Source organism: Balaenoptera physalus (assembly GCF_965194825.1).
Source record: "Balaenoptera physalus genome assembly, chromosome: 20".
Lineage (NCBI taxonomy): Eukaryota > Metazoa > Chordata > Mammalia > Artiodactyla > Balaenopteridae > Balaenoptera > Balaenoptera physalus.
In genome coordinates this window covers 1,045,193-1,068,601 of record NC_138901.1, presented here as the reverse complement: position 1 = coordinate 1,068,601, position 23,409 = coordinate 1,045,193, and the positions used below count along the sequence as shown (strand labels likewise).

Sequence of the window (23,409 nt, the reverse complement as noted above, 5' to 3'; positions counted from 1 at the left end):
ATTATAAATCTCCAATGGAAAAATATAAACAAGAAAAAAAGGAAGATTCTGAAAAAGCACAGAGTAACAGGATACGAAGTCTGACTAGACACTAAACATTACCTTTAAACGGTAGAAATCAGCAGAGTGTGGGACTGGCACAAGCATATTCAGATCTCTCAAACAGAACCACAAGTCTAGACCCAAGTCCAATGATAAAGGTTCTGTAGCAGAACTCCGATGAGGGAAAGGCTAGATCATTAAATTAATGATGTTGAAATGATTGGGTAACCATTTGACAAAAAGCAAAAACAACAGGATCCATATCTCCCAACCTACACTGGATACATTCCAAATGGGTCACAGATTTAAATGTTAAAATCAAACCATATATGTACTAGGAGAAAAATGGAAACATTTTCATCATGTGTTCATCTATAAAGAATTAGTGAAATAAAGTACATCAAATACATAAAACAGAATGGGGAAGCTCTTTATGTCCTTACATGAAATAACCACCAAGATACGTTAAGTGAAAAAAATCAGGATATAGGTAGCACATAAGGGGAAGAGATAGTGGGGAAAGAGTATCGATGCTTCCATATGAAAGGATACACAGGGAATTGGTAACACTGCTCCTTCCCAAGAGGAAAAATGTATAGCGAGAGGGCTCCTATGGAAGGGGACTTTTCCCTGTATGCTCATTTTTCCTATCTTTCATATTTCAAACCACGGAACTCTATTACCTAGCTTTAAAAAGTTATTTTTAAAAACTGTAAGGGTACAATAAGCCACTGTTTCACTTTTCCTTATATTTATTGACAGCAAAGTCTAAATGAGAGCAAACTTAACAGACATTTCTAAATATTTATATAATCAAATATCTCATATATCTCCATTTTGTATATTATATAAATTGGCAAAAAGTCAGCTAAACATATGTTTCAGGGTTATAAAGTCATTGTGACAAAAATTCAAGACAATGATTTAAAAGGGGACTCATAAAATACCCAGTTTTCATGAGACACCTCCTATTACCAAAAATGCATGTTTGTTTGTTTTAGTAACATCAAAGCCTCTGGCCTGAGAGGGTAGGGCCCAGATTTAAATTTGCCTCATCTCTCTGTATTTTTTTAAACCCAGTAAAAGTTTTATTTGTGGTGGATACATTCAGACACAGTCACGTATACATGTACATGTATATGTTAGCAACTACAACAGAAAGAATATGTTTTAGTTAAACAAGGGCTTGCTTCCTGTAGGGTCATTCATAACCATATCATCTAAAGACCGATTTTGTAACATGTTCTAGTGAAATTACCATTACTCACTTTCAGTACTAACTGAAAAACAGAAAGCTTATATATATTAGTGTCAGAGTAGAAATATTTATGATGTTTACAATTGACAATACAAAAAAAGTTAAAATGGATCGGAATAAATGTTTCAAGACAGTTTTGTATTTTACTGCCAGAGAGGAGTTTGAAAAAGGTATCAGTCAAAAAGATGGGGCTTCCCTGGTGGTGCATTGCTTAAGGATCCACCTGCCAATGCAGGGGACACGGGTTTGAGCTCTGATCCGGGGAGATCCCACATGCCGCAAAGCAACTAAACCCATGTGCTGCAACTACTGAGCCTGCGCTCTAGAGCCCGTGAGCCACAATTACTGAAGCCCACGTGCCACAACTACTGAAGCCCACGTGCCTAGAGCCCATGCTCCACAACAAGAGAAGCCACAGCAATGAGAAGCCCACGCACCACAATGAAGAGTAGCCCCCGCTCACCACAGCTAGAGAAAGCCTGCGCGCAGCAACGAAGACCCAACGCAGCCAAAAATAAATAAAATAAAAATAAATTTTTTACAAAAAGATGACTTTGGAATGTCTCATTGAATGCTTTAAAATAGTCAATTTATACAATATCTCAGAACAATGCTTTATTATTTTTATAGCACCAAAAACTTAGAAATCAAATTTGGTAAACATATAAATATCAAAAAAGGGATTAAACCAAATCTATACTATCTACATCTGTTGTTCATAGGTTTTAATTCCTCCAAAAAAATAACACACTTTTTCAGTGTTAGTCCTTCAAAGAGTTACACCAAGTTATTTTATTACCTATGGTAATTTTCCATTCAGTACTATGTTTCCCATTTACTTTAATTACCTATCTTTGAAAAATGAACACATAAAATTCATACCATTTACAGTTACAGTTTCAGATAATTTTCAGTTACTGGAGGTTATTAAAATATTTTCTGCAACAAAAATGAAATAGGAAGCAAAAAACTGTTTAGGCTATGTGTAGAATAAAAATTGTAAGTAGTAGCACAATAATATTAAACTGTTCTTTTTTTTCTGAAAAACAGTAACAAGTAGGCAAATTAGTTTTAGGAGTTACATTTACATTGAGTGCTAAGTTCAAATCAGTGTCCCTCTTAAATACCAAAAGGATCTTAAGTATCAACTTGAGCTCTAAACCAAAGATTGAGTTGAATCCACTTACGTATTTATATGTACATTAATTCACATGTTAATTCCAGCTCTCTGACATCCTCCACTATACATTCAACAACCCTACTGAGTGAAAGAATGAATGAATAAATGAATGAATACTACCACATTCTAAAAGTGAGATTTTTTTCACCTTTGTGTATATTTTTATTACAGAAAAAAATTGCTAATAATCATGGCAAATTTCCATATCATATACCTGTCTTTTAGAAAAATGGAATTGTCTCTGGACCAACTGGGTCTAACACTATTCTTAGATTGAAAAGCAGTAGCAGTTGCCCCAGAATATTTTCCTCTGGGAAAACAGCCAGGTTGTACTGTTTACTTTGAAGTTCAGACCACACAATAACTTATGCTGCTATTTGCAGACCAGATTGCTCCTGCTATACCAGGTGCTATATTGTTAAGGTCATACCAACATTTAGTGTCAATGAAGACATCATCTACACAAGGAATGGAAGAAACAGATCCACAGGGGAATGTTATTAACAATCTAAACTAGTTTTTTTTTAACTCCAAGTAAAATTTGGTATTTTGGTAAAGACCTCTAAAGCCTTAAATAGATTATGTTGCATATAGCAACTACAGAGGCTTCAGGGTTTTTTCACCGTCCACCGGTGAACATTAAAAGACCATGCTGTTTTACACATCGACTCCCAATTCCCCAACTGCAAACAGTCTTTCTTATTCCAATTGCACTTATGTCAACAACTTGATACCTAACACTCCAGGGACTTCAAATGCCTACCCTGGACTATAAAATTGTTAAGAACAGGGTTATGTCTTGAGCTATAGTTTCTAAACCTTCGATTTCCTTTCGTATGATAATACAGTATATAGACACTGTAGGTACTAAACAAATATCTGTTGATTTCCTGTTATTTGAAGGAATTACCTCTTCCTTTATGGATATAAAATACACATCAACAAGCTAATGGAAAAAGTATAAAGAAATTACAAAAAAAAAGAGACAAGGTAGAACAAAAAAGAAACGAAAGTGTGGTAAAATTGAATATATGAAGAAAGTTGTGAATCAACATTTTAAGGAGGAAAAAAAATGAATTAATGAGGGATAAAGGGAGGGCATCCCATCCATAAAGCAAGAATGCCCTAGTTGTGTCACTATTCAAGTTGGGGTGTAAAATACAGTTATCTGGCTTAATGTTTAATGGACATTACAGTTCTCCTCCAATTTCACCTAATTCATATGTGGTGATGTGAACAAATAAGCACCAATCCTCGTATAGATAAGAAACTGATATCCTGTGATGTCACAGCATGTAGATTATTTTAAGATGTCCTATTCAGCAACCCTTTCAGGACATTTTACTAACAAGCAGAGTGAAGGAGAGGGAACCATTATGCAATCTTCCCAGGAAGAATTTGATACGAGGTTTCTTTGATCCTAGATATTCTTTTTGGCCTTTCTCTAAATTATTCCTCTTTGGAGGTTTGGAAAAGCACAAAAAATGGAATTTGCTGATTCACTGGGAGTTCGCTAGATATACTGTGCCCAAGTAAGCTTCCCTTCCTAAATCACTTTCTTGGGGCAGGAACCCTATCGACCTTTATCCTGTGAAAGTTCTCATCACTCTGGACTGTAAGTGCCGAAGTGCATGAATATCCTCCCAACTGGACTGTAATACAGGTCCTCCGGGAAGGAGTCAGACATTGCCTGAAACATGCTGAGAACGCAACAGCTATTGAGTAAATCAATGTTCTCCAGCCAAAAACTGCAGGATAATACCTAGCGATAAGTAGGGCCTAATCGACTTAGCAAATGAATGGAAAAGACAAATAAAATATAACATTTTAATGTGTATGTTTACATACCATAAGACAAAACCTTTGCTAAACAATGCCTGTATAGTAGTCCATTTTTAAATATAACAACTGAAACATTTCATTACCCAAATTCCTCCCAAAGAAGCTACAGAGGAATTTCTAAATGTCCTAGATCTAAATCTTATTGTTGTTATTGTTGTTTTTAAATCTGTTTTCATTTAAGAGGAAGAAAGCATCTGAAACCACTAAGTTGTCTTTCTTACCTTCCTATTGTTTAAAAACAGCTGAACTGATATTTTTCCTTTACTGGCTAGTAATAAAATTCTGAAAATAGAGATTGGTGATAGAAAACTGACTCAAGCTAAACCACAGCACAGCTATGATAAAAATATTATAATGTTTGGGTTTTAGTTACTTAATTTGGCTCACAGTTTAGAATAAGAGTATTTCTTTTAATTAACTATATTACAATTTTACTCACTTCAAAGCCTCCTCAAATTTATGGATTTTCTTTTGAGCATCTTCTTTTTCTTTATCAAGTTCAGTCTGCAAGTCATGAACCTGCCGTGACAAAGATGTAAAATTTACTAAAAGACAAGTCAAGTTTACTCAAAGGAGAAATACAATGAAACAGTAATCTTAAATCTATTTTTAATATAAAACTAGATTTAGATTTTTCAAGATAGAGGCTTGGTTAACCATAATCATTTACCATAGAATTATTTTAATAGTATTCTTCCAATAATAATTTTCTGGTCAAAGGTAATCATTGTTTAAATGTACCTGCATGTGGATTCCCTGTAAAATAAACTGGTAGGTAAGAAATTCAAAAAGGGAGGAATCACTTTGGAATTTTTTTAACATTACGTATTAACCAAAGGAAAGTAATCCAACAAGACACAGGAGAATACAATAAATAATGTGTCTCTATTCCCCAAAAACATACAGGTTATGATGAAACAGTCTTCCACTTCTGGGAATGATCTATATAACCATCTACCGAGTTTGGGGGGAAGTCCCCCCGCCCTGAGAATCTCTTTACTAAATGTGGCATCCTCTGAACAGGTGGGATGGCAGCAAGAATAATGAGGGTCAAATGAATATTCCTCTTCACAGAAAGCTCTTCGTATGCAAATGCAGATAAGCATACCCAACATGGACCCATTATATGGATCTAAAAATAGGAAAAGGAAACTGCTACAGCTGGAGGGAAGGGGAGAGTAAAACAGCAGCTATGGTCCCACAGAGGAGACAACTGAGGGTGCAGAGCCCAGCTGGAAGGTAAGGGAGCTCAAGTCACTTAGCGGGTGGGGGTCCCGGGCACAACCTGCTGGCAATCCAGGTGAGGCGGGCAGTGCGTCTGGTGGGCACAGGAGATGGGAGAGGAGTGAGAAGAACGAAGTCAACGAAACGCACACACACACCCCCCACACAGTCACAAACCTTTTCAAACACTGAATCAGTGCTCCTCAAAAATACCTGTATTTAGTTAGCTATTTATTCGTTCGGACAGAGAACTATTTAGCTCAAAAATTCTATGTTCTTTGGCCTTTTCCTATTATAATTCTCTTATATTTTTTTCCTTTGGTGTTTTAGTAAAATAGATAAATAAATAAAATCAACTGCCTGTAAAGTGAAAGAGTGAGGATAGAGAGGAGCTCTTCCATGACAATATTTGATCAAAAGTGCCTACTGGCTGCTGTGACGGCAATCACCAAGGTGTAAATTATCTCCATTTCCACCTCAGCCTTTTCTTGCCTTATGATACCTGTTTCTCCTTCATGGACATCATGTCTTCTGGGATTCTACTGATGAATTTCTTAACGTTTTCTTTTGAAGAAACTCCTTTCTCTGAGTCGCCTGTATCGCGCTCTCCTCCCTTTGCTCCACAATATTTCTTCCACAGACCCCATTTTGGCTTCTTCCTCTTACTCATTCTTAAACAGAGTATTATCTGTTCAGATTTGGTGCTTGACCAAAAAACCCCAAAAATATGGGGGGCATAACCCTGCTCCTGTCCACGTGCCCTAGGGAGGCCTCCTCAGAGCTGCAGGGAGACCCCCAGGAGGGGTTGGGGGGTTTCCCCTCACCCCACAGACTAGGTCTCGGGTTCTTCGAAACCACACATTACATGGAAACCTCACAGGAGCCGCGATCAGAGTCGCTGGCAAGTCAGCACCTGACACGCTGGCCTCCAGCCGGCTGCACTAGCAGGGATTCCCCTCGATTTCCTGTTCGGTTTTCTTCTGGGACTCAGGACTCTCTGCACGCTAGCGTAATTGAGATTTACCCCCTTTGGTGGAAATGTCAAAAACTGAACCAACTTTCAGAAAAATCGATTAAGGTTACACGGTGATTACGATCGCGCGCTCTGGAGCCAGACTGCACAGGCTTCGCGCCTTCGCAAGCTACTCGAGACTCTGTGCCTCAGTCACCTCTTTGGAAAATGAGGACGGAAATCAGGATGAGCACGCTTTTCAAAACTTGTGACGGGTTAGTAAGTGGCTCCAGGTGAAGCTCTTAGAACGAACGATACTGGGGACATGACAAATGCTCAGCTGTGTTAATTATCATCGCCTCCTCAGACTGAATACTCTACACACAAACATTTTCTCGAAACTTCAAGGTCATTATGAACACCCAAAACCACAATACAGCATGCCACATAATGGAATTCTCTGTGGACTATTTGCCCTTTCAGAAAACGGATCCTGAATTGCTAAGAATTTTGAGTTCTTGTAAGCACTTTTTACCACTCACGATTCAATCTTAACCTTGGTCAAGTTCTAGCTGCCACTTCCTGATTGTCTTGTGCTACCCAAGCACCTTGATCTAATTTATCGCTTCTCAACTACTAGGACCATTTCTAAAGCAGGAATGAGGCTATCTGGGTGGGAGACTGAGAGCCTTCCCTCTGAGTGAAACATGCACGTGTCAACGCACAGGCTTCTGAGCTGGTGGCTCCTCGAAGCGAAAAGCTGTTTCTCATTTATTTTTATATCCTCGGCACTCAGCACAACACTTGGCCCGCACTAGAATAGTCAATAAATGCTGTTCTGGGTTTTCTTTTTGCTTATTTGTTCTTAATTGAATATATTTGTTTTGAATGCTAAGGGACTCCTGGGGTTATACTTTTAGTTTTTACCTATATTCCAGATAGCTGGGGGTAATAGCAATAATGCTACCGCCAACCTTTGCTTCTGAATGTACTAATGGCAGTGGGAAATAAGCCTTAAACTGACTTGCTTACAATCCTTTCCCTACTATATAGTTAGCATCAGAAATGAATTTTAATAATTTAAATAATGAAAACACAAACCAGATAGACAGAGATACAGCATATATTCTCCAACATGGGCGTTTGCTGTAAATGAGTGAGTCAGGTAGCCAGAAGCACATTTATCGAGCATTTAGTAAAGGTAGATTTCATTCCCTTGCACCCTAAGAAGTTAAGTTATCAAGAAAGGTGTGCTTGTATCAACAAGAAAGAGGTTTGCTATGTGCAAGGAAACAGACTATGGCAGACATCACAGCATAAAGAAGAGCGTGGAACCGCGGCCGACTCATACACAGACCAGCCGACGGCCCCACGGCGTCTCGCAACCACACTGCCCACTCTGCTTCTCACCACGACAAATACGGGGCGTTGCGCGCCATGAATTCTATAGATCATTTCACTGCACAATTTCATTTTTTAAAACTTCACTCAAGATACCTGTCCTCTTAGAGAAAATTAGGCCGGTAGTAGTTGGAAAACACTATGCAATACACATAAAACTGTAAATTTTAATTTTTTTTAACTTAATTAAAAGAATTATATATAAATACTAAAGACTGGAATAACTATTCCTAATAATTTTGAACTCCATCAGATCTCCATCAGAGATCAGTTGAGATCTCAACTGTGACACAGTTACATCAGAATTATTATAAGTAGATATTTCAATTCCAGCACATTTTAGGATATACATGCTTAACATCTGTCTCGTGAACTTCTTTCGGTAAACAGCACCATCTTTTAACTCTCTGGTGCCTGTCTGGAAAACAGGCAACAGGTTATTTGTAGGAGGCAGGTGTTTCCTTGCTAGTAAAATCATTTAGCCTAACCGTTTCCTGATTTAACAGATTAGGACACTTCATCAAACAATGAAATTTAGTTTTACTACCTATTATTTGTTTGATGTTCAAAGATCTTAAGAGCAGGCAATAGCCACCAGAGATCAATAAAGACCATTAGATAATGTGTGTGTGCTCAAATCAGGGACAGCATCTGATGCTAACTGTTTCTCTTACCTCAAAGACAAGTTAGACTCTGACGCTGCTTTCTTGTTGGCATGAGGAAATAATGTCATTCAGATGGCATTTCCTCCTCCTGAACAGATATTCAGAACTTAGTTTTCTACCAAAAGTTACTGAATGCACACACCTGTAACACTGTCTAAGACACAAACAAAAGCGCTATCCATCCCACTTGGCTATCCAGTTACACAGTCTGGCACTAGGTAAGATTTATGTCAGCTCTCTGAGCAGTCAAAGAGGATATTCCCTGAGGGGGGTACAGGACATCAAACCTTCAAGGACTGAGCTCACAGCAGGTTTAATAAAGAAAGAAGAACAGATGTCAATTTAAAAGGGGGAGATTATGGAATTAATTGTAAAACAAAAAGTGGCACTCTGAGCGCCATTTTCTTCCAATACAAATAACGTTAGAACGTACGCAATATGTACAACTACACTTATTTTTCTTTACAGATGGCTGCTATTTTAAACACATCTTATTTACACTGAAAACAATTAACACTCTTTAACTAGTTACGTTATTTAAAAGTGAGACCACTTGATAGTTCACGGAAAGGGAAAAGCTGTAGTTATGACGCCTAATTAAAAGGATTTAGGTCTGCTCCCTGAAGTGAAACAGAATAGGATGGGGGAAGGTGGCTGGCTAGGGACGAACTGAGCTTTAACATTCTGTTTCTTGTGTGTGTCCATCAGGCAGAGGGGCTGGTGCAGAAACCTGAGTTTACTCAGCGGCCGAACAGCCAAGAAAAGACCGTGGTAGGAGAGACTGTCTCTCCAGCCCCAACTCTGTATGTCACAGCCCACAGGAGGACTCAACTTTGGGGTAGGAATACAATCTTGTATATTAGTCAGTGTGCACCTTCCTCCTGGTACCACACCCTCTGGGGCTCACAGGTAAGCAGATACCATCACTCAGGAGGAGGGCTGACCACGGAGTGTGAGAGAACAGGAGGCCAGGAAGGTGTCCCTGAGGGATGGGGAGCCAGACATCTGCCCAAAGAAAGAACAAAGGACTAACAGGTACACCCAGAGGATGCAGATGCCTCAGGCAGTGGGGGGCAAGGCTTATGATAGTGCATGGTCTGCTCTGGGTACGTCAGATTGTTAAGCAGCTGCGTGCCTCAACAGTAGAAACCGAAAAAAGTCTTTATTTCAGTGAAAGCAGTATTTCTCCCTCCTGTTCAGACATCATTTTGTAGGCACGAAATATATTCAGTATCTTGCACTGAACTGTATTAAAACTGCAGGGGAAAAAACCTTTACCAATAAGAAAATCAATCATAATTTTAAAGAGCACATATTCAGGTCAATGCACGTCAGAAGAAATACTCACTTCTCCAAAGGACAGAAACCTTCTTCTTCCCAGACATGAAGCTTCTGGACAGCAGCGTCTATGGCTAGTTCACCCTCGACCCCTCCCCTGCGTCCAGTGCCCGGTGTGGCGCCTCGCCCCGTGAAAGCATTTAATGCACGTCTGCTGTGACGAGATGCCTAGATAACATGTGGTACTGCAACATCTTCTAAGAGTTTTGTGCTATAAAATCTGTCTAATTTTAATCTGCATGTATTTTAATTAGTTGAAGGGTAACTTTTTTCTCATTTTCCATTATGTGGGTGTTTTACAAGAGGATTAATTTCGTGGATGTTAGAACTGTAAATAATTACAAAAGCAGCAACAAAATCTTTGCTATTTCAATTACAGTTATACAGCAAACAACAAATTCAAAACTCAAGTTTGAAAGTCACAGACATATAGAATTCTACACTTTATCACCGAAGGTGTCAACAGTGTGGCAGTGACCCTAGTTGCTACTGGCAACAAGGACACCAGCACGCACCAGTAGAAACAGTCACTACAGTCACTACAGTCACTACAGTCACTGCAGTCACTACAGTCACTACAGTCACTACAGTCACTGCAGTCACTACAGTCACTGCTCTAGATCACGAGAGACAATGACTAATCCATGTCTCACTAATCGATCACAGTAGACAATGCTTTCACTGTTTCATAGTCTTTGGTTAGTTTCTTAGAGTTCTTATTACACATATGATACAACAGAAAAAAATAACACCCAACAGTTACATCACATTTTTACTAGTAGAAAGAAAATATAATTTCAAAAGGTTATTATGAAAGGTGAACATAATAATACTCTTCACTCAAATATAACATAGAAGTGGTGTTTTAATGTTGATATAATTAAAAATCAAACTGAAGAAGCTGTTTATAAACATGAAAAAGAAGAAAAACTTGATTACTAGCTAACTGAAATGAACTCAGAAATAAGGGCTGGAATGCACAGCTGTATAAAAATCAACCCTCATTCTTAACTGCCTCATGTGCTATTTTAAATGTCATAGCTTCCCATGAAACACATTACCTTTTTCTCATAGGTGCGTTTTAACTGACATTTCTCCATTTGAAACTTATTTTCTTGATCCTGTGAATAATAAATATTTATCTTTATTATACTTAAAATTGCTTCTAGGGTCAATAAAACTGGTAATCTAATGAAACAAATCAATCTCTTTGAGGACAAACCTTATTTGAGTTTTGCATATTATTAAGAGAGCCCTACCTGTGCAGTTTTCTAAACTACAACTAGAAACATGCATAGCTTTATGTTGGAGGCCATAAAACCTTAGTTATCTGAAGATGTTACCACTCTCAAAAGTACATACTTCACAGTGAAAGAGAAACTTTCTGACCCTTAGAATTAAGAGATCACTTAAAAATGACCAAATGAATCAACGTGAAAATAATAAGTTTGAAGTTGTATCATATAGAAGTGCTTGGTACTTTTTGACCATGAGAGAAAAGGCAAGATCTAAAAGGTGTGAAAGAGGGAGTTTCCTGGCGGGCCAATGGTTAGGACGCCACGCTTCCACCGCAGGGGGCATGGGTTCAGTCGCTGGTCGAGGAACTAGGATCCCACATGCCAAATGGTGCAGCCAAAAAAATAAATAAATAAATAAAAGGTGTGAAAGAGAAAAAGAGAGAGAGAAATTATAAAGAATGGCAGATAATAATTTAAAGAGAGGAAATAATTCTAAAATAATAATATATTTAAATAAGGTTTATACTTTTAACTAATCTCAAAAAAAGTAGATTGTTCAAATTAAAATTATTGTTCTTTTTACTCTATATCCCATTAGCATCTACTTTTGTTAAAGTAAATAAGATGAAAAATGATACAGTGCAATAAAAGAATCAGAAACGGCTACCTGCATTTCTGAGTTTTTTTCATCGACTCTCATTTATATGTATACACCAAGAAAAGTAAAGGTGAGTTTTAGCCATTATTCTGTGTAAAAATACAGGACTCACCTTTAATTGTTGCTTTCTTTGAAGTTCTAATTCCTGTAACTGCTGTTTTAATTGACAGATGTTCTGTTCTAATTCTTTAATCATACCAGATGCCTAAAAAGATTTTAAGAAAATAATAAAAAAATGAAACTTTGATTTTTCTACCATCCTACAAACTTCTGGTTGAATAAATTTAACTTTTCCCCCCCCCGGAAGCTTCAGTTAGAATTAAAATTACCTATAAATCTGAATTTTTAAAAAATTTTAAGTTAGGGCTTCCCTGGTGGCGCAGTGGTTGAGAGTCTGCCTGCTAATGCAGGGGACACGGGTTCGAGCCCTGGTCTGGGAGGATCCCGCATGCCGCGGAGCGGCTGGGCCCGTGAGCCACAGCTGCTGAGCCTGCGTGTCTGGAGCCTGTGCTCCGCAACGGGAGAGGCCACGATGGTGAGAGGCCCGCGCACTGCGATGAGGAGTGGCCCCCGCTTGCCACAGCTGGAGAAAGCCCTCGCACAGAAACGAAGACCCAACACAGCCATAAATAAATAAATAAATTAAAAAAAAAAAATTTTAAGTTAAAAAATCTTTTAAAGTAAAAAGATAAATTAAGTACTGCATGGCATTTAAAGTTATGAAAATATAATACTGATGTAAAAAGAATAGATATATAGAAAACTTTTTAAATTTTTATTTTAAAACCAAATCCACTGGAATATTTAATTCATGAAATATCAAGTAATTGACTATTTTAGTATTGAGGCTATAGGATTTTCTTTGCAGAAAGTTTCAATTATCTGACACAAAAGTGTGTGGGTGCCCCGAGGGTGTCTGTGGGCTCATATAAGCGTATGTGATGGCAGGAAAACTAAAGCATAACCAAGATTTCAAAATAATAATAATAATGTATAGAGTTACTCCAAAATATGTATTATTAACATAACTGAACATTTCTTCTTGGACTTTTATGTTTCCTCCTTTAAAAACTTTGGTAATTAAAAGGGTTAATTTATAGCAGATTTTAGTTTATTAAATATTTGTGTTATGCTATATATTAGACACTTACTATTAAATTAAGCAAAGGAGAGACTAATTTAAATGCCAGATAGTAGTCAGCTTCTACCACCTTTGGCTATATGCTGAGTAAAGGAAATAAGTACTTTGTATGGCTACATCTACCAGCATCTATAATACCTTAGAAGCTGAAAGAGCATGTTCCTTTTTCAGAAGGTTTATATCGGCATCATATTTGGTTTGTAACAGTTTCATGTTTTGCTCATAATCATTTACAAGATGATCCTTCTCTTTATGCAGTGTGTTGCGCCTAAAAGCAATCCGAGAATAAAATGTATTTCCAATATATTTATAATCAATCTCTAAAATGGAATTTTTTAGTCAACCAAATCCAAATGCATTATCTTTCAATATATCAAATAAGTATCCACATTTTTATCAACTGTTTCTGAACATTATGCTTCTTATATTAAATGGTACTTTAAAAAATTTAACAAATGGCAGCATTTAGATTGGAAACCTCCCAAGTTAAATGCACAAGTGTGATTAATTTTAACAGATAATTTAATAGAGTTAATATCAGTACTTTATAGCCACACCTGAGAGATATCTGACTTCAGACAATACCTTGCCTTTACTTCTTGTAATTCATTACATGTTATCTGGTAACATCTCTCAAGTTCCAATTTTTCTTGAATTAATTTCTGCTTCTGTGTATTACTGTTCTCTGCTTCTCCAGTCAGCTGCTGGACACGGGACTCCAGTTCTTTGATCATCTGGTTCTAAAATAATAGGTCATTGTTAAGAAAGCCTCTAACTTTATAACAATTCTGTATCATTAAATAGCCTGAAGAAAAAATACAATGTATGAGAGATAAGAATATGAAAAACAAATGTATGATAAACCATACTAATAAAAACTAAACCAACCTCTAAATTAACCAAGTCTTTTTTTAAAAAAAAGGAGTGCTTTCTACCATAAAAGTAAGGCTAATGTGTTTATATGCTTTTAGCCATTCATTCATTCACTGAACGAGTATTTACTGAACCTGGCACTATTCTGATCTGGGGACATAGCAGCAAGTAGAAGAGGTGAAGTCCTTAGCCTCCGGAAGGTTATATTCTCCTTATGAAACTTAATAAATCTGTACTTGTTAGGTGAGTACTCAGCAGTCATTTGCTCTTCATTTGAAGATTTAGAAAGTTTTTGAATTATAAAAGCAATGTAATAATATGTTTAAAAAAGAAATTCATAACCCAAATATTTTAATACAGAGGTTATAAGTGACACATGTAGTATCACGTAAGTGTACAGGAATATTTTACTACATAGCTGCAGTGTTTGTGCATAAATTTTTCATTCATTTTTTTATTTACTTACCATTTTATCAAAAGCATTTCATTTTTCCAGTCTTCAAAATCATCACATAATTAAAACATTTCCTTATTATTTGATATTTAAGTTGTTTTGAATTTTTTATCTTTATGGAACTAGATAAAGGTGTTTATAACTAGGTACTTTATCTAAAATTAGGGTAAGCAAGCATTAGCTAAAAGGATAATCAATTTTCATTTTAATGATTACACTTCCAGTAATTAGAAAAGGTTATTAGGATGATGTTCCAAACAGTATCCTTTTATACTCATTCTAAGATAAACATTTAAAATAAAGTTTAAGCATTAAATAATATTACAGCCCCAACATCCTGTATTCATTTCATTTTTTATTTTAAGGTTTATTTATTTTCTTATTAGTCATCCATTTTATACACATCAGTGTATACATGTCAATCCCAATCTTCCAATTCATCCCACCCCCACCCCCCTGCCGCTTTCCCCCCTTGGTGTCCATACGTTTGTTCTCAACATCTGTGTCTCAATTTCTGCCCGGCAAACCGGTTCATCTGTACCATTTTTCTAGGTTCCACATACGTGTGTTAATATATATTTGTTTTTCGCTTTCTGACTTATTTCACTCTGTATGACAGTCTCTATACCCATCCATGTCTCTACAAATGGCTCAATTTTGTTCCTTTTTATGGCTGAGTAATATTCCATTGTATATATGTACCACGTCTTCTTTATCCATTGATCTGTCGCTGGGTATTTAGGTTGCTTCCATGTCCTGGCTATTGTTAACAGTGCTGCAATGAACATTGGGGTGCATGTGTCTTTTTGAATTATGGTTTTCTCAGGGTATATGCCCAGTAGTGGGATTGCTGGGTCGTATGGTAATTCTATTTTTAGTTTTTCAAGGAACCTCCATACTGTTCTCCATAGTGGCTGTATCAATTTACATTCCCACCAACAGTGCAAGAGGGTTGCCTTTTCTCCACACCCTCTCCAGCATTTGTTGTTTGTAGATTTTCTAATGATGCCCATTCTGACTGGTGTGAGGTGATACCTCATTGTAGTTTTGATTTGTATTTCTCTAATAATTAGTAATATTGAGCAGGTTTTCATGTGTTTGTTGGCCATCTGTATGTCTTCTTTGGAGAGATGTCTGTTTAGGTCTTCTGCCCATTTTTGGATTGGGTTGTTTGTTTTTTTAATATTGAGCTGCATAAGCTATTTATATATTTTGGAGATTAATCCTTTGTCTGTTGATTCTTCTGCAAATATATTCTCCCATTCTGAGGGTTGTCTTTTCGTCTTGTTTATGGTTTCCTTTGCTGTGCAAAAGCTTTGAAGTTTCATTAGGTCCCATTTGTTTATTTTTGTTTTTATTTCCATTACCCTAGGAGGTGGATCAAAAAAGATCTTGTTGTGATTTATGTCAAAGAGTGTTCTTCCTATGTTTTCCTCTAAGAGTTTTATAGTGTCTGGTCTTACATTTAGGTTTCTAATCCATCTTTTTGTTTTGTTTTGTTTTGTTTTATTTATGGCTGTGTTGGGTCTTCGTTTCTGTGCGAGGGCTTTCTCTAGTTGTGGCAAGCGGGGGCCACTCTTCCTAGCAGTGTGCGGGCCTCTCACTATCGTGGCCTCTCTTGTTGCGAGGCACAGGTTCCAGACGCGCAAGCTCAGTAATTGTGGCTCACAGGCCCAGCTGCTCCGTGGCATGTGGGATCTTCCCAGACCAGGGCTCGAACCCGTGTCCCCTGCATTGGCAGGCAGATTCTCAACCACTGCGCCACCAGGGAAGCCCTCTAATCCATTTTAAGTTTATTTTTGTGTATGATGTTAGGGAGTGTTCTAATTTCATTCTTTTGCATGTAGCTGTCCAGTTTTCCCAGCACCACTTACTGAAGAGACTGTCTTTTCTCCATTAAATAATATTACAGCCCCAACATCCTGTATTCATCTCATTCTTTCTTCACTACAATATAAATTAGGTATATAATTTAAATTTTGGTGCCATAACTTCCAAATCTGAGCAATGGAAATAATTATGTCTAATGTAAAAATATGGTATGTAGATTAACTTTTAAAAGTATGTACAATTTCTAGCTCAAAGCCTGACACATTCAGATGCTCAGATTTCTTCTCTGTACACCCGATTCACTTTGCCTCTTTGTTAGTGATGCCTCCGCTTTAGGAGTTTCTTTCAGAAGATAGTTTCAATTTTTCAATATATATCCTAAACTCTCCCTGTTTCCTAAATGTTAATTTACTGAAAGAAATAAAGAAAAGAATATTTCTTTTGTATTCCAGTTTTAAATGGTGCAAAAAAGGTGATTTGCTTTCCTTCTCTTGGAAATTACCAAAGAGAGACAAGATATACTAGAAACATAAATGAAACTCCATCTTAATAAACCCTAGGAGAGGAACTTGTATTTCCGACTATGAAGAAGTAGCTTGCAACATGTCATGCTCCCACTGAGAACAACTGAAAACCCAAAAAGATACAAAAGAAATCTATTTGAAGGCACTGGAGAACTTCCAAGGCAGCTAGGACTTAGGGGGCCAGAGGAAGAAACACCAGAGAGGTGAGTCCACATTGTGTAAGCTGCTTTTACCTTTGAGGCATTTTCCAATCTTGAAGGATGAGAATGGGGCAAGGAAAGCAGAGCAGAGCAGAGGGTGGCCAAGCAGCCAGAGCTGAGGAACCAAAATCCCTGAGAGAAAGGAGCTCCACACAAGCGGCTTCTCCTCAAGGCATTTGGCAAATTCTTAACATCTGCAGGGCAGGAAGCCAAGAAACCAAGATAAAATACTCTAAAAAGCAGACTAGAGTTTTCAGCAGTGTCACTGTACTCAGGAGTAAGAAACCGTAGATTATTCAAGGCGGGCCCTTAGTAACATCACAGGCTTTCATATGGGACCCATGTTGATGACTACAATTAGGACTGGAAATGAATCAGCGGAAGACCAAAGATTACAAAGACTGCAACCCAGCCTTGAGTCAGCTCAGTCTGTGAATGGATCAAGGTGAGTTATCTCCATACCAGCTGCATCTCAGAGTTTAGGGTGGAGCCTCTCTGGAGGAAGAAAACATCATCCAGAGCATTTATTATTTTTCAAACACAATGCCTGGCATTCAATCAGAAAATACCAGGATTCCAAGAAATAGAATCCAGAGGAAAAAAATAGAAATAGACATGCACATGGCCCAGATATTGAAATTATAAAACCTATGAGGAATTTGTTATCCTAACTCAAAATATATGAGGATGGCCAGCAAAATTAAATGATCAAATAGAAATGCAGGAATACTCCAGGAGAGAATGACCTATGGCTGGAGATCTTAGAAAATATCATCAGAACACAGTTATCCAAACTAAGTGGCATGCAAAGAATCTCTTCCTTGGTTCAGTGATAACATATGCACAGGTTGTGGCTGGAAACTCTGAACCCAATCTGGCATGAAAAAGAAGAAAGAAAGGCTGGACTGAATGAAAAATCACACAAGCCATATTTTCTGGAAACAATCTATGGCTAGGGCAATTAAGGGAAAGAAATGACATTATGAGAAGCATTACTGCAGCTATTAAGCAATAAATGCTCAAAGAATTCTCTCACATACATCCCTGCATAGTAAGAAATTCATGCTATGATGGAACATGGCCCTGGTCCTATATACACAGAAACTGTCTTCAAATAACTGGCCAAGGAAGAAATCTGTATATTGAAAGATAAGTAATAATAAAAAATGGGCCAGGATTCAATCTATATAAATATATGGTAAGGAAATGAGAGGAAAGGCAGAAAAAACAAAAGACAAATGAAGAATATTCACTAAATAAAATCACTTACATGTGACAGATTAAAATCAGTGCCAAATGTATCACAAGGAACATCTTTTACAATATGCAAAAAAATCACATATCCACAAAAACTTAATAAACTTCACCTCTATAAAAAAGTAAGTCAGAGAAAAACTGTAAGATCTCAGGTAGTTATATTGAGAGACAGGAAGTAATGAAACATGAACACACAGATCTTAGGAAAAGGAAATGAAAATAGCTCCAAAAAAAGAATGGGTAGGGGGAAGATACAGTTTTTAAAAAAAATAAAGGAAAAGCTTGTGGAAAGCAAGCAAACCAGAATGGACAAAACTTAAACACAAGAGCAAACAACAGATGTAGAAAAGAGAAAAATGATAGTTCAAATTTACATCATTGGTGTACCTAAAGAAAATAAAAAACATACTGTAAGAAAATTGTACAAAGGGCACACCATAAAACTGACACAGATGAAAAATGCCACAGTTATGGTAAAGTTATTGAACTTCAAGGAAATGATCTTTTCAGAACATTAATCAAATATCACTCTCCTGCTCAAAACCATCCAATGACTTCTCTTCTACTCAGAGAAAGAAGGGATTATTATGGCTTCTCTGTTCTCATCTCCTACCACTCTCCTTTCTCTTTTATTAACCTTCATTTTTCTTTTTAGTACTTGTCACAAACGTATATATTTATTTGTTTGTTTATTGTTGTTGTTTATCTTCCCCAGTAAAATGTAAGCTCAAGACACTGCTTTGTTCACTATAAATCTCTTGTTTCTAGAACAGTGCTTGGCTTGTAGTAAGCACTCAATACAAATTTGTAGACTATCAATATTTTTTTAATTAAAATAGGATAATTGTTAAATTTTCAAGATCTCCACCCTACACATCTGTTCTTCATAGAATATACCAAAGTTTTTTGTGTGTGTTATAAAAGGTAAAGAACACAAGCAATTCAAAATAGGGATAAAGATATTCCCCCTATATTCAAACTATTTTTGAAAATCCATTTTTTTCTTTTTCTTAATGCAAAAAGAAACATGTGATCCTTATAAAATATTAGAAATTGTTAAAGAAACCAAGGCAACGAGTATTGAATTGATACAAATAAGTAATTCTCCAGAATTTGCTAAGGAAAAAGGGTTTCTATTAGCCAGAAAAGCAGTCAGCCATCTTTCTGCAATATGAATATTGAATACAGTGGACATGAGAGAAAAGAATAAAAGTACTAGTTATATGAGAAAGAAAAAAATAGGTGAGAGGAAAACACACCCAACAAATCAGAGAAGAAAGTCCAGGATGTTGAAGCAATATTTTGGTCTCAGTTGTCTGTATATCATTGTACAGAGTAACAGTGATTAAAATATATATTTTATATATATATATATAAAATATATATGATAAAATAGAAATAAAATAAGTAAAATAAAATACACATTGTACACATACCTATACAATCTGCCCCTCTAATAGGCAGTGGCAATGCAACTGGGTATCATACGATCACCTTCTGACTCTTGCATTCCAAACTGCCCTGAACAACTCTAACCTTTTCCTTACTTTGCTCTTTATACCCATACCAGCAGTATAATGGTGAGTAATGATCAAATCATCTCATTCAATAATATGTATATGTAGTCTTTTTCCCATTTGAACAAATTAAACTGTCCATCCTGAATTTTATGATGGAAGACTTTTCTAACTCAACAAGATTATGCTTCTCTTTTTATAACAACAACTCCTACTCTAGCACCATACAAGTATGAAGAGTGCACTCCCAATTACTTCATCAATAATAGAAATAAAGAGAGTAACTCTCACCCAGGTATGCAAAGCTGTTTCAACATTTGAAAATCAATTAATGTAATCCATCTCATCAGTGGCTAAAGAAGAAAAATCACATGATCATATCAATAGATGCAGAAAAAGCATTTGACAAAATCCAACACTGATTCATGATAAAAAAAAAACTCTCAGTAAAATGGGAATAAAGGGGAATTTCCTCAATTTGAGGAAAAAAGCTCTACAAAAAAACCTACAGGTAACGGTTAGAAGCTAGAAGCTTTCCAACTAAGATCAGGAAAAAGAAAAGGCTGCTCTCTCTCACACAACTCCTTTTCAGCATGATACTCAAAATCCTAGCTAATGCAATATATAAAAAAGGAAATAAAAGGTATACTGATTGGGAAGAAAGACATAAAACTGTCTTTGTTCACAAAAAGATGATCCTCTATGTAGAAAATCTAAAAGTATACATCAAAAAACTCTTGAAAATAATAAGACATCAAGAAATAATAAGACACTAGAGAATATTATACTTAGTAAAGTAAGTCAAGAAAGACAAATATTACATGATATCAATCATATGTGGAATCTAAAAAATAATACAAATGAAGAGCGGATCTATATACAAAACAGAAACAGACTCACGGACATAGAAAACAAACTTATGGCTACCAAAGGGGAAAGATGGGGAAGGGAAAAAAAAAAAAAAAACCCTTGGAAATAATAAGACACTATAGCTAGGTTGCAGGATACAAGGTTAATATACAAAAGTCAATCATTTTTCCTAGTAATAAACAAGGGGAATTTGACATTAAAAACACAATACTATTTACATTAGCACCCCCCAAAAATGAAATACATACAAATATAACAAAATATGTACAAGATCTACATGAGGTAAACTACAAATCTCTGATGAAAGAATGAGAAAAATCAAAGAACTAAATAAATGGAGAGAGAGTCCACGTTCATGGATAGGAAGATTCAATAACGTCAATGTCAGTTATCCCCAAATTGATCTACAGATTTAATGCAATACCAATCAAAATCCCAGCAAGTTATTCTATGGACAAACTGCTCTTAAAGTTTATATGGAGAGACAAAAGACACAAAATAGCCAATACAAAATTGAAAGAGAAGAACAAAGTTGGAGGACTGACACTGCCTACTTCAAGACTTACTATAAGGCTACAGTAATCAAAACACTGTGGTACTGTCAAAAGAAAAGACAAATAGATCAATGGAACAGAACAGAGAGGCCAGAAAGAGACCCCCATAAATACAGTCTGCTGATCTCTGACAAAGGGGCAAAGGCAATACAATGGAGCAAAGATAGTCTTTTCAACAAATGGTGCTAGAACAGATGGACAACCATGTGCAACAAAAAAGAATCTAGACACATCTTACAAACTATCTCAAAACAGATCACAGACCTAAATGCAAAATGCAAAACTACAGAAATCCTAGAAGATAACATATGAAAAACCTAGATTATCTTAAGTTTGGCAATGACTTTTTAGACACAACATCCATGGCACAATGCATGAAAAAAATAATTAATAAATTGGACTTCATTAAAATTAAAATTTTGTATTCCATAAAAGATAATATGTATTAAGAGGATTAGAACATAAGCCACAGACTGAGAAAATTATTTTCAAAAGACACATCTGATGAAGGACTGTTATACAAAATATACAATGAACTCTTAAAATTTAACAATAATAAAATAAAAAACTAATTAAAAAATGGGTCAAAGACTTAGACACCTCACCAGAGAAGATATACAGATGACAAATAAGCATAGGAAAGGATGTCATATCACATGTCATCATATACCATCATGGAAATGCAAATTAAAACAATGAGATACCACTCCACGCCCATCAGAATGGCCAAAATCCAGAACACTGACAACAAATGCTGACAAGGATATGGAACAACAGGGACTCTCATTCATTACTGGCAGGAATGCAAAGCAGTACAGCCATCTTGGAAGGCAGTTCGGCAGTTTCTTATACAACATACTCCTACCATACGATCCAGGAATCATGCTCTTTGGTATTTACCCAAATGAGTTAAAAACTTGTGTCCATACAAAAATATACACGCAGATGTTTTGTTTTGTTTTAATTAATTTATTTATTTGGCTGCGCTGGGTCTCAGTTGGGGCACACAGAATCTTCATTGCCTCATGCGGGATCTTTAGCTGAATGTGGAATCTTTTTTTAGTTGCAGCATGCGGGATCTAGTTCCCTGACCAGGGATCGAACCAGCACCCCCTGAATTGGGAGCACGGAGTCTTACCACTGGACCACCGGGGAAGTCCCTGCACACAGATGTTTATAGCAGCTCTGTATTCATAACTGCCAAAACTTGGAAGCAACTAAGATGTCCTTCAGTAGGTGAGTGGATAAACTGGTACATCCAGAGGATGGAACATTGTTCAGCACTAAAAAGAAATGAGCTATCAAGCCATGAAAAGGCATAGAGGAAATTTAAATGCGTAAGTAAAAGAAACCAATCTGGGACTTCCCTGGTGGCTCAGTGGTTAAGAATCCGCCTGCCAATGCAGGGGACACGGGTTCGAGCCCTGGTCTGGGAAGATCCCACATGCCGCGGAGCAACTAAGCCCATGCACCACAACTACTGAGCCTGCGCTCTAGAGCCCCCGAGCCACAACTACTGAGCCGGTGTGCCACAACTATGGAAGCCCGCATGCCTAGAGCCTGTGCTCCACAACAAGAGAAGCCACCGCAATGAGAAGCCCGCGCACCGCAACGAAGAGTAGACCCCGCTCGCCACAACTAGAGAAAGCCCACGCACAGCAATGAAGACCCAGTGCAGCCAAAAATTAATTAATTAATTAATTTTAAAAAAAAGAAAGCAACAAATCTTAAAAGTCTACATACTGTATGACTCCAACTATATGACATTTTGGAAAAGACAAAACTATGGAGACAGGTGCCAGGGGGTGCGGGGAGGGGAAGGATGAACAGGGGATTTCTAGGGCAGTGAAAATACTATGTGTAATACTGTAATTTTAGATCAATACATGTCATTATACACTTGTCCAAGCCCGCAGACCATCTAATACCAAGAGTGAACTCTAATGGAAGCTACGGACCTTGGGTGACGATGCAGCACCGCGGGTTCATGAACTGTGACTGCTGCAGCGTCTGGTGGGAGGTGCCCACGGCAGGAGGCTCTACATGCCAGCAGCAGGGACAGGGGTACACGGGAAATCTCCCTACCTTCCTCCCCCTCAATTTTGCTGTGAATAAAACAGCTCTGAACAATTAAGTCTACAACACGTAGGCCCCAAAACCATTCCCTTTGCCACGCCATTCAACACGCTTCCTCAGGCTCATGCTACGCCTGGAAATGGATTGTATGTAGGAGGTCCATGATAATTCCAACAAACACAGATCAAATTGTCAAAGATTTACTTCTCCTGGGAGTCACTTACCAACTAATCCAAACAGTTTACATGTTTAGCACAGGAGAGACGTAATAAATAAAGAGCCCATGAAATGGGCCAGAACAACCTAGTTGGTACC

General features: G+C 37.1%; 1 protein-coding gene across 22 annotated transcripts in view; it reads right to left on the bottom strand.

Moving 5' to 3' along the window:
• Window positions 1-23,409, bottom strand: part of CEP112 (centrosomal protein 112) — a 420,211-nt gene that overhangs the window by 297,052 nt on the left and 99,750 nt on the right. For 21 of the 22 annotated variants that reach the window (XM_082441876.1, XM_082441874.1, XM_082441872.1 and 18 more), the window contains 5 exons: window positions 13,525-13,679; window positions 13,078-13,207; window positions 11,911-12,003; window positions 10,964-11,023; window positions 4,762-4,841 (listed from right to left, as the gene is read on the bottom strand). In XM_082441876.1, the coding sequence (XP_082298002.1) occupies window positions 4,762-4,841; window positions 10,964-11,023; window positions 11,911-12,003; window positions 13,078-13,207; window positions 13,525-13,679 (518 nt within the window). The remainder of the gene's footprint in view (window positions 1-4,761; window positions 4,842-10,963; window positions 11,024-11,910; window positions 12,004-13,077; window positions 13,208-13,524; window positions 13,680-23,409) is intronic. The other variant, XM_082441891.1, reaches the window with a different exon arrangement.